The sequence below is a fragment of the Esox lucius genome, chromosome 4, assembly GCF_011004845.1.
Source record: "Esox lucius isolate fEsoLuc1 chromosome 4, fEsoLuc1.pri, whole genome shotgun sequence".
In the NCBI taxonomy this organism is placed as follows: domain Eukaryota; kingdom Metazoa; phylum Chordata; class Actinopteri; order Esociformes; family Esocidae; genus Esox; species Esox lucius.
This window is the reverse complement of record NC_047572.1, coordinates 6,643,917-6,656,628: the sequence shown is the minus strand read 5'-3', so window position 1 is coordinate 6,656,628 and position 12,712 is coordinate 6,643,917. Positions and strand designations below refer to the sequence as shown.

Sequence of the window (12,712 nt, the reverse complement as noted above, 5' to 3'; positions counted from 1 at the left end):
GAGCACCGGTTGAAACCCTTAATTTGGAGGGGAAACTTGAAGTAAAGCCACTTGGTGCCCATCAGCCATGGGATATTGTCATCACTCAAAATGCTGGTAGAAATAACCACGGGTTTAACGTTGAAGTGCTTTTTTTGAAGAAAAAGTGGCTAACGGTTAGCATACAAAAGAAGGCACTCTTCTGTTTTTCCATGTCTGCTATTTTGGTGGAGATGGTACTTGGTCAAGGACGGGCGTTACAAAGATTTGAAACATCTTTCTGAGAGGATTACAAAACATGAGAGCAGCGGGGAGTCATCTGGACAATGCTCTGAAATCGGGCTTACTTGGAAGGGTAAATGTCACAAGTCGACTGGCATACAGGCGCTCCATTGAGCAGCCTTACAAACAGGTGGAGGAAAACAGCGTGACATTCTCAGTCGGTTCTCATGTGTTAAAACTGTGTGGAAAATGTGAAACCGCACTGCAGGGGGCACGACGAGTTGGTGGACTCCCTGAATGCTGGAATATTCAGATGCATTTTCGAGACTATGTGTGAGGATGATTTGAGACTTCTGAGGCACTATGACGCTCAGCCCATCTTCAAAGGGACATCTAGTGCTGTACAAAACAAACTGTTAGACTGATTGAATTAAGTGTACAGGGAGGAGATGGCCAAGCAAGTGGACGAGACATCATTTGTTGCCATACAGGCAGATGAGACAACAGATTTCTCCTGTAAATCACAAATGGTGGTTGTGTTGTGATACAATGTTGCCTGACAATACAGTGACAGAGGTTTTTGGAGTTTGTGGAAGTCAAAGATAAAACTGGACTCGGCCCTCTCTATAGAATCAAGGGTGTGCTGGAGCCACTGAAGCTGGGAGAAAAGCTGATCGCTCAGACTTATGATGGTGCAGCTGTAATGAGTGGAAATGTCCGAGGGGTACAGACGCTAATGAAAGAGACATACCCACATGCCCAGTTGGTTCCCTGCTACGATCACCAACTGAACCTGACCTTGCAGAGAACTTTGTTCAGCAAAGATGAGCACCCTGAAGTTTTTTTTTTGCAGATTTAACTGCTTTTGCCACCTTTTTCTCTAGCGCTCCAAAACGTGTTGCAGCACTTGTTGAGGCAACACAGAGACGCATTGCAAGGCCACCCGCTGTACGATGGATAACTGTCAATGCAGTTTGGGAAAACCGCGCTGCAATGCTCCTTTGTATGGAGGACAAGACACACCCACACAACCAGGATGGGAGGAGCCCACCATAAGTGAGGCATACGGCCTGTCAAAAAAACTCAGGGACCGAGCCTTTCTGCGGCTGCTGGAATTTGTTTTCTTCCTTATGCAAGAAGTTGATGTTTTATACAACAGTCTGCAAAAACAGAGCATCGATGCATCTGGGATTAGCAGTGCGCTCACCCGTCTCAAGGAGAATGTCCAGAATATGCAGAAGCAAACTGATGAATGGGCTGCCACAGTTCACGATGGAACCGCCGACGAGTAACCAACACAGCGCAGGTGATGAAGGAGGCATGCGACACAGTCACCTCCCAGGTGGAGCAGAGGTTTTCACAAAGTGACCACCTGATCGCTGCCAAGCTGGTTGACAGCTTGCTTTTCCCACAATTTGTCCGGTCATTCGCTACATCAGAGCTTGACTGTGCGGTGAAACTATGGCCTCTAGGAAACGAGGAAGTCTGAGCTGACCACTCTGTACCACAACACTGAGCTTCACACTGGTAAGACGGCCCTGTCTCTGTTAAGATCCATCCATGAGAACAACCTAGAGGAGGCTTTTGCTGAGACCGTCACTCTGCTGAAAATTTATCATAACAACAGCAATGGCGACATCCGAGTCAGAGAGGAACTTTTCCACCTTGAAGAGGGTAAAAACCTTCACTCGCAATACCATGGGACAGCCATGACTCAACACATTGGCCATGTTGTCCATCGAAAGCCAGCTGATTCAGCAGCTACATGACTTCATTCCCAAAGTCATATAAAAGTATGCCCAGAGGAAGAACCGCCATGCCACCTTTCCTTCAAGTGAGCCCTCAGGCTTGGTGAGTGAAGGCATATTTTATCATCCTGCCTTTGTGGTGCTGGTCCATACATTGGTCATATTCTGAGCTTGGTTGCATTCCTAATTTAGGTTTGTAAATGTGACAGTGGTAAATGTACATGTGTGTGAGAGAGAAGGACAGTAATTACACAAGAATGTCTCTCTCTCTCTCTCCAGTATGTGTACTACAACACCTGGTAGAAGCAAGCCGCTCTGTCGTTAAAAGTGTTTTGTGGACCCACGCTGTTTGTTGATGTGTTAAATAAACACATCAGTAGCAAGAGGGAGTTTTGTAGCTTTACTGGTATGTATCCTATATTTTGAAATAGTTTGGGCCCCACCAATTATTTACATATAAAAACTTCACTGCTTTTGGCCATAATCGGGAGTCAGGGCCTTGAGTCACAGAGACAACTGAGAATGCCTATGGTTTCCACGACTGTTTAATGTTGATGAAACGACACGCTGAGGACATTAAATGTGCTTCACGTAAGATTTGTATTGTATTACTACCATAAATGCAAGCAAACATGGCCAGCAGACATCTGCAGTTAATGTTTTAAGTTGATGTTTCAAATATTATTTTTCAATAAAATTATTCAGACGGCCTGAAATATTCCCAATATAACAATTGTTGGCGGCCCATCTATTAGTTTGCATCGACTCCTCATACTTGCTTTAGACACTGACAGTAATATCCCTCCTTACCTAAACTACTCCGGACTAGCTAATAGTATTCTGGTCTCGTAAGGGAAGACAAGCGGACAAGTCGTTATTGTTTAAATTCAGTTTTGTAAACGTTAGTGGCATGATTCTACACAAAGCTCATTTAAAACCGTGACCTGTTGTTTTGGCGGATTGAAGTTATCATCAAAAAATGTAAGTACATTGTTAGGGATGAGCTCAAGGGGCAATAGCGATTGTTTGCTAACATCCATTTACTCAGGCAAGGTAGCACCTCGCTTTCAATTAAAACCATGGCAAAAGTCCAGTGAAAACTGTACACATTATGGAGAAACAAATTACCCAAAAGGTAGTCTTAATGCATAGTTATTGTGTGATGCTGTATGCTAATGGACATGTGTAAATTGCAGAGGGCAATGGAGAAAAAGAAAAAGGTAAGAGGAGATTAATTTGGCTCTTTGGAGATTGTTAAAATTACATTTTCAAATAGCGGGATGCTAATGTGGCACATTACAAACATCAGAAACGTGGATTTCAAATTGGGTTAGTACAAGGCTAGGAAAATAGCTGCTCAAAACATTTGACTCGTTCCCTCTGGAGACCTGGTCCTAACACACTAATCTCATTATGAAACACTAAAAATTCTAATTGGAACAGGGAAATCATCTGGAAGACAAGAGAGAAATAAGCAAAGTTTGTGTGTTTTTTGAACATACCGGGAAGAAAGGTGAAATTATTGCATTTGTGCAAACGGCGTGCATTTGGCTCATTCTAGAAACCTGGTAGTGGCAGGTAGCCTAGCGTTTAGAGTTGTCCAGTAACAGAAAGTTTGCTGGTCCAAATCCCAGAGACGACATGTGATTAGTCAATTTGCCCTAATAATTGCTCCGGGGTCATTGTCAATAACGGCTGAACCCTGACCCTGTCAGGGGGAGTTGGCCCATGCAAAAACATTCCCCTTTCACACAAACACACACGTGCACAAGTCACCCTGTATCTGACGACTGTTTGGCATACATAGATAGAATGAGAGAGGAAATATGCCTCATGCAAATGGTCAAGCACATTCACCCTAGCTTCAACAGATATGCTTGCTTTTCAGACCATATTCAAATGAAGGGGGTCAATGGCAATATAAATGATCTGCCTTGAAAAGACATTGGGTGCAGCCATTTGCGACAGAAATTCTATTTAGGGTTTTGGGGTAATTTGAAAGGCTCCCACAGAGGCTCCCTGGTAGTATATGGAAGAGTTCTCCATCTTGTCTGGTGATCAACTAGAAGCGGCAACACATGAAAAATACAACTCTCAAGAGAAGCCATGTTGGGAGAGAAAGAACTAATCATCAGCTCTGCGCCTCCATTAGCTAGCTAGTATTTATAGCCTAATAGCCTCAGGGAAATATACTACAGTATATTAGCACACTAATGGTCATAGTAGAATAATAACAACTATTTACTGGATGATAAGGCTTGATGATGTATTGGATTAATATACTTGGGGAAGAAATCACTACAATACTGTAGTTTAGGTTCAAAACAGTATCTCTCTCCAAAGATGTGCTCTTAGTTCAGTTGCTCAATCCATAATGGTGATCAAGTCCTTTTAACTCCACCTACACAACTGCTAAGGTCTGCTAAAACAGGCAGGCAGAAAAATACCACAAGACATCGGGGACAGGTTTATTGTTCCATTAATATTTGCACTTTGCAATGCAATCATCAATGGCCCATATACTCTGCATTAGCTGAAGCTTAGTAGGGATAGATTGACTTCCAGCTTCATCTAGATGGATTTGGAGTATTGATGGGAGAGTAGATGAAAATCACTACTGCCCTCAAAATCTTTCTTCACTGTCTTTACATAACCTGGGGTGAAATAGCTAAACTCAAGCCTTTATAGTAAACAGACAGATCCAATTCAATTGATGCCATCCTCTTTTCAACATTCCACCCTATATACTCCCACAGTGTTTTTTTTTTTGCTTGGGGCAATTATTCAGTCCAGATACACAAAGAGAGTTGACTTGTTGTGTGAGTGCAAGTGTGCAAGTTGTTTGTCCATTTTCCATTCAGAAAAGGCCACAAAAACAGTGATTCCACAATTCTTTGCAGTAGAGGAAGAAAATACACAAAGATGTAATTAATGTACTTTCAGTTGCGAAGACGCCAGAGTAGAAAGGAAAGAATTCAAACGTTAACCCCAAATCTTCAAATGCTGGGCCACATTAGTTTTTCAAACCATACCATGTTAATATAAAATATTTTACTATAACAAAATCATTCAAAAGGATCTATTAGCATTGAGTCAGGGTTACTGTTTAAAAACAAACTGCATCAAACTACGTAATCCTTCAAATATGTACATAGATCATCCTTGAACGGCTATGTCCATCCAAAATGGCAAACCTATACCCTATGAAGCACACTCCTTTAGACTCTGGGTCCTGGTTGGGCACTTCTTAGAGGACACTGCACCGATTGGGAAGTAGCCTTCCCCGCATGCCCTTCACCAGCAGGTGTCTAATTGGCCCGGGTAATCCCATGTCTTCTTTATTTACAGAAACGGGTTGCATGTATGTGGTTTGTTAGCAAGGGGGTGGCGATTGGCTCCACTGTGGTACAGACAGGCACTTATCAGACGGAAACATATATGTCCTGCGGACTGTTAAGCTTAACAGGGTTCCCAGCCCACTCCTACCCTGTTATAACGGTGTAGGTTGCGGTGTCTGTGCCTCTGATATCCATCCTTTCGGCTCCCTCCTAGAAACACGTGGAGGGCAGTGTAAGACAGCCGAGCCCTACTCCCTTTCACCCAGACTGACGCTGTTCATTTGAATAATATAGCAGTGCTCGCAAAGCATAATGGGCCCGGTGAAGAATTCAATCATCTCCGATCTTCGTCATTATTAATAATTCCAGTTAATTAGCATAACAATGTGAGAGGTAATAAATGATTATGTCAAACGCCGACAGAGTCTGAACGAGTTCGACAGGGAAGAAATCACTTGATTTTGTGTGGATGGGAGGTTGGGAGGCTAGCCTCAATGGAGGCCCTAAATGTCATAATGAGTATAGCACAATTCACTCTAAAACACTAGGATTAGGTGCAAATTGGGGTTTACTGCACTTACTGGTTCAGAGGGAAAAATGTAATGTTTCCAGATTATGGCATGAACTTGATCCCTGCCCAATATCAAGCCACTGAGTTAACCATTCTGAACAACAAATTTGGTTTGATAAGCATACGGGGGGAATAAAAAAAAATGCTTTATTTATTTTTTTAACACATTTTAAAATGCAGGCCGCAATCAAAGATTTGAGGCTGGGAGGCCAGTAGAGAGGGAGAGGTAGAAAGGAAGCAGAGCCAGTTAAGCTTATTATTCCATACTGAATTGGTAGGGTAGAATCACATTTCTCAGCCCACTTCCTACTACTACTACTACTACTACTACTACTACTACTACTACTACTACTACTACATTGAGTGAAGGAAAGCCCTTTGGTAACCAGACAGATACATTGCAGGACACCCATTGGTTACAATACAGATTTAATCCAGAAAGCCCACTGGTCTACAGTAAGTACTTACAGATTTTGCAGTGGCGGAAATGTACTGGACAACCATCTCTCGCTTCGTGCTCAGGTCCTTCCCACGCAGAGGGGCTTTGCGCTCTTCATTCAGGTTCATATCCTCCTGCGGACATAGAGCAAGTGAGTGATAGATGACTACTACACATAATGAGGCCAGTATGAAATAATGGCAGTTATGGTCATTTTAAATCCATTAAAGCTCCACTATCTGCACTCAAAGAACTTCGACACTGAACTCCAACAGAAGCAACCATCATTTTGTCTTGCACTGTTTGCTGCTGCCAAAGACAAAGTCCTAACATAGCCATCAAGAGGACATTACAATAGAAAAAGTCACTCGTGGGTGAGGTCAATATATCCAGTTTCTGTATTGGCCCTTTTCCATGTAAAATGACCCATGAGAACCAAAATGTCAAATTCATTGGCGAGTCAAAAGACACCCAAGAGTCTATATTTGAGTGAAACTAAGGCACAGGTAAATACATTAATACATTTAAACCACTTTTCAATGACAGACTATTGGCAGATATTTTGTCAAACAGATGGAAATGGGTATCTAGAAAACATCTACCAGACACTATTAAAAGACAATAAAACACCACAAAGTCAAATTAAAGACCACTGCCAACTAACAACAAATATAAAAATGTGGACCATTGGCTGCCACTGGGTGGAATTGATAATCAGTAGTCAGCAATCGAAGCTGGGTCACCAGCTACCGGTGTTAGTTATGCTGGCATACTCATATTCCGCTCACAAAACTACAACCTACAGCAATTCTACTCAGAAGTACTGTACTCTAATTGACCCCACATTACAGTCCATTTAGTGTCATTAATTAGACTATTGTACAGTAATTTAGTCACAATGTTCTAGGGTGGACTACAGTAGCGTCTAGTACTTCACAGTACTTGAACTGTTGTGTGCTGTGTTACACTGTACCATATACTGTAGTGTGATCTGCTGTGCAGCACTGTGACACCATGTATATAAATGAGGTATTTCCATGTAGTACAAATCGGACTCATGATTCCGTGAAGATGAGACCAATCATTCCAGACATGTGAGGTTGACACCCATCACTCCGGGACAAGGAGTAAAACCACCTCACGTACTGCATTTCCATAACCAAAAGAGATCTTGGAATGTTATTTCATAGCCGACATTTAAGAGTTGCTGGAATGTGTTTGCATGAAAATCTGAGGGAGATTTCAGATTTATTCCATCACCAAAGTTTCGTACATTATTCTTTGCTATTCTAAGTGGAAAATGTTAGTGCATGTGCATAGAGTTTTATGGTGTGTTACATTACTAAAACATATTTTCAGTTTGTCATATATTTTAGAGTCAAAGCGTAACTATGTTATTTTGGAATTGCCATATGACAGCTGAGGGCTCACAATCCCATTCAGACAACATGACAGACAGGCTAAACAACAGGAGGCAATGCCGACAAGCCCATGGTTAGCAACTGAAATAAATCAAAATTTAAAAAATTAAATTAATATAAAACTCAGGCCACACAGTTATGATGCAACACGTTAGTTATACAGCCCAGTGGTATATATCATACAGCACTGTCTATAATACTAAGCCCAGAGATGACCATAAACCCTATCATACAACAGAGATGGACAGTAGAAAGGTCTTGGTTCTGTATTCTCTTCACATGCTACTTCATATTCTGCATCATAAAAGGCCCTTTCATGTCAAAAGATGAGATGGATTTAGGCAGGAATGGACAGAGGAGCACTAAAAGCAGGGGAATGACATGATGATTAGGATAGTAGGGGAATGGGCATGTTTATTAGGAGCACTCTCAGACAAAGGAATGGACAGAATGACACAGAAAAACACACAGCTCAAGTCCAGAGGCTAAGTGGCTTCATTGTGAAACCATGCTGCCATCTAGTGGGAGAAAGAGAAATAGGCTATCTTGTTTGACGACGAGGTGCGCGGTCATTCGATTAAAGGCTTTTTCGTTCGTATGTTGTTGGGGTTGGATGTATAGCCCAGAATATATCAGCACCAGGCCATGTCCCGAATTGAACCTTACTCCCTTTACAATGTGCTATGTTTTACCAGAGCTCTATTGGCCCTTAGGGCCTATCCAGCCTGTAGGCAACCGGTATTGTCTCTCCTGACAGACATGGGGTAGTCACGTAAGTATTACCATTAAAAGGTATCGTGACCTGATTTCCCCCTCCTTAATAGTTGGATAGCCAATGTGTCGGGCGCGGGAAGATTTAACAACTGGCTGTTTTCTGACAGAGGGGCCGGCAGGCTTTTTAATTAATCTCTGAACTGTGCAAATTTGGCCAGTTAATTGGCATTCAATAAACGAGGGGAAGTGTGGTGCGGAGAATGAAAGGGGGAGGACGGGAGCGGGAAGACAGCGGGGCCTGCAGGGTACACGCCGGGGCCAACTGGAAAGGCGAGAGAGGCCTCACTGCCTCCCAAAAAGGATTCATAATCCATTATTAATTATATCCTTGCAGGTCTGCGTGGAAAAATCTCAAGACATCCCTGGCTGCCGACTCTGGTAATTGAAACGTTTACACAGATACTCTCTGAACGTGGGTGTGTGTGTGTGTGTGTGTCATGTCGTCCGACGGTTTAATCCACCTGCAATTGGCTCAACAGCTAAACGGACTGAGTCTCGATGGTATATCACCTGCTTTAGGATTCGGCACCACTACTGCAGAAAACGAGAGACTCAGAGGCATCAGAGGAAATAAGCGCCTTGGATACATCAGAAAAAAAAAGAAAATCACATAACCGACGCAGAGAAATGTGAACGCAGCTTGGGGCTTCCATTATCTTCCTTTGCTGGGGATAATGAATGGGCTACCGTCACATCTGTCTACCGTCGAAACGGTACGAGGGGTTGAGGTGGAGCAAGAGAGAAAATATTGTTTCGTTTCGCGACGACTGTCTAACAAATCGATTATTTTCTTCAGTGCCCCCAAAGTTTGATTCATGGAGGAGAATGGGGGACATGGTGGCGCTCCTCTGAGGCTCTGAAGCCAGGCTTGTGTAGACAGATAAAGTGTAACTGCATTGGAGGATCACAGACGCTGTTATTACAGAGAGTGCAGCTCCTGGCAATGAAGCATAGGCACATAAAACCTCAAACTAGCCTCATCGGCACAGGATGGCAATGGTCGATTTTACCCTGTCTTTCTTACACACACACACACAAACAGAATCTCACCCTCCCTTTGCAGCAGTCAGTATCCATTAGGAGGGAGGATCATATTTTGGATGTATTTCTTGCCAAAACTACAACAACACCCTGAGCCACGTTGATGGCAAGGCTGTTGTGTCTAGAGTCAGGTAGTCAGTTGGATGCAGGGTGAGCTCAGTTTGGAAGAGCAGGGCACTTAAAGGGGCATTTCACACTGGGGGGACATTAAGTGCTTTGAATCATGTTTGAAAGATTTCTAGGTCAGTGAGATTTGTTTCACGCATTATTGCACAGAAAGAGCACAGGAATGGGTTTTGTGCCCTAAACATAACTCCAGTATGTCAGATTACTGATGGGCACGAGGGATCTGAACGCGTCATGTTTTGTTTCATTTCACAAAAGCCTCTGTGTTAATACTATCATTGATTGGAATTAGTCACAATTGTCCTTTTTTGCACAGCCTCTTTTGATCAGCAGATATATTAATAAATGACCAACACCATCCCCCAAAAAGTTGGGAAGGTGTGTAAAATGCTAATAAAAACACTGCAATGATGTGATATACATTTATCCCTAAATTTAATTGAAAATAGTACAAAGACAACAAATTAAATGTCCAAATTGTGTCCAAAAGTGTTGTTTATTAAAAAATACACGCCCAATTTGAATTTGATGCCAGCAACACATTTCAAAAAAGGTGGGACAGAGGCATGTTTACCACTCTGTTCATCTCTTCTTTTAACACTCTGAAATCATTTGGTAACTGAAGAGACCAATAGTTTGGAAAGTGGAATGTTGTCCCATTCTTGCTTGATATAGGATTGCAGCTGCTCAAAAGTTTGGGATCTTTGCTGTATTTATCATAATGTGCCAGTTGAGCAGTTTAGCACCCGGACACTTTTACTACAGAGCCATGCTGTTGTAATACATGCAGAATGTGGTTTGGCATTGTTTTGTTGAAATAAGCAAGGCCTTCCCTGAAAAAGACAGGGTCTGGATGGCAGCATATGTTGCTCCAAAACATTTTTTTTTTTCAGCATTTATAGTGCCTTCACAGAAGTGCAAGTCACCCATGCCATGTGCACGAATTTACCCAGTAACCATCACGGATGCACGCACTGTGCGCGGATAACCCAGGTTGTCCCTCTGCACTTTAGCCCGGAGGACAGGGCGTCCATGATTCCTGAAATTAATCTCAAATTTTGATACGGCAGAACATAGGACAGTTTGCCCCTTCGCCTCAGTCCATTTTAATGAGCTATGGCCCAGAGAAGACGGGGTGTTTCTGGATGTTGTTTATGGTTTTAACTTGCATTTGTGGATGCAGCAACGTACTGTGTTCACAGACAGTGGTTTTCGGAAGTGTTCCTGAGCCCATGCAGTGATGTCCACTACAGAATCGTGTATGTTTTAATGCAGTGCTGTCTGAGGGCCAGATGATCACAGCCATCCAATATTGGTATTCGCCCACGTCCCTTGCGTACAGACATTACTCCAGATTCTCTGAACTGTTTTATGATAGTGTACCTTAGATGAGATCCCCAAACTCTTTGCAGTTTTAGGTTGCGATAAATGATTCTTGAATTGTTGCTCTATTTGCCCATGCAGTCTTTCATAGAGTGGTGAACCCCTCCATATCCTCACTTCTGACTGGCCCATCCTCCCTGGAATGATCTTTCAATACCCAATCATGTTACTGACCTGTTGACAACTTCATTTGACATGGTGTGATATTCCATCAGGATAGGTTTTTTAGCATTACACAATGTTTCTTGTCTTTAGTGCCTCCGCCCCACCTTTTGTGAAACATGAAAAAATTATTAAGTGAGCATGTATTTTCCAAGAAACTACATTTCTCAGTTTCAACATTTGATATGCTGTCCTTGTACTACTACCAATTGAATATTGGGCATAACTGATTTGCACAGCATTGCATGCTGTTTTTCTTAACATTTTACACAGCAGCAAAACTTTTTTGGAAACAGGGTTGTATAAAGTTATTTTTGCATAATCTAAGTCTACAACTCTGTACAACTTTCCAGATTAATACATTTTTGGAGATACAATTTTTAGCCGAGTACACTTTCAATGAGGATTTGAGATGCAGTGAGACCAGGAAAGTACAACTGTATTAGCTAATCTCCCTTTCTTGCCAATATCCTGGTAAAAAGCATTTAAAATCAGATTGAGGATTGTATGTACTAATTGCATTTGAATGTGGGAATTAACTTACTAGTGTTGGCTAGATTTACAGTAACTATTGAGATCTGTGGTTAGCAATTTAGACAAAGGAACAGCACTCTTCTTAGACAGTGCTATTGTCGCCAAAAATTCATTTACTTCAATATTGGAAGTAGCAGTATCTACTTGCCTAACCATTCTTGATAGGTAGGGATATCTGCCAGCCTACTGTATATTATATATTAACAGAAAGGTTTTTAGCGGTCTTAAGAACAGCTTAAACATAAGATAAATCAGTTACTTGTTTTTTATTCTGGCTACTGAAGCTACTGAACATTTATTACAAAAATGTAAGGGTCTTTCATAGAACTAACACTGTAAAATGTTTTCCTACTGTTAAACATTTGTTAATGTTTAAGTATTTTTGACGACCGAGGCTGGATAACTGCAAACATAGTCTATTTTGCATATACAAAACGTCAGTGTCACAGTGCAATTGCCTACAGTGCAATTACAGCGTAGTTGCCTTAAAGGTTACCACTTAAGCAAACGGTGAAGTATCCAGCACATGGTTGTTCCCCATTCAATATTTTATAGCTACACAGAAGAACATCCATGCACTGGGGTATTGAAAGAGCACATAGTTTGTGCTTGCTTGTAATTAGTACAGCCAGGCAAAGGACAATACATGGGCATGATCAAATTTGGTGTTTTATAAATAACTATTGTTTTAAAAAGTTCCACAATATAGATTGTGTTGTGGAGAGGCATTTTTATAACACAGATGTATCAGTGCTTACATCAATGACTTCCTAAAGTAGGTGAGCTATGGGGAATTCCCCTTAAAGTGCCAGGGTTGTGGTTTTCATTCTTACAAGGTGGGCAGCATACAAGCTTTTCGAAAAGACCTGAATATAAAGGTATTCCCTTACTAAAATACACGGAATAAGACAGACAGGCAATACGACAGGAAGGCAAAGCAATAGGAGATAATGTCAAACAGCCCATATGATGGT

At 41.9% G+C, this 12,712-nt stretch overlaps 1 protein-coding gene across 1 annotated transcript in view; it reads right to left on the bottom strand.

Moving 5' to 3' along the window:
• diaph2 (diaphanous-related formin 2) overlaps positions 1-12,712 on the bottom strand; it is a 529,613-nt gene that overhangs the window by 478,635 nt on the left and 38,266 nt on the right. The window contains exon 5 of the mRNA XM_034291816.1: positions 6,327-6,431. Within this exon, the coding sequence (XP_034147707.1) occupies positions 6,327-6,431 (105 nt within the window). The remainder of the gene's footprint in view (positions 1-6,326; positions 6,432-12,712) is intronic.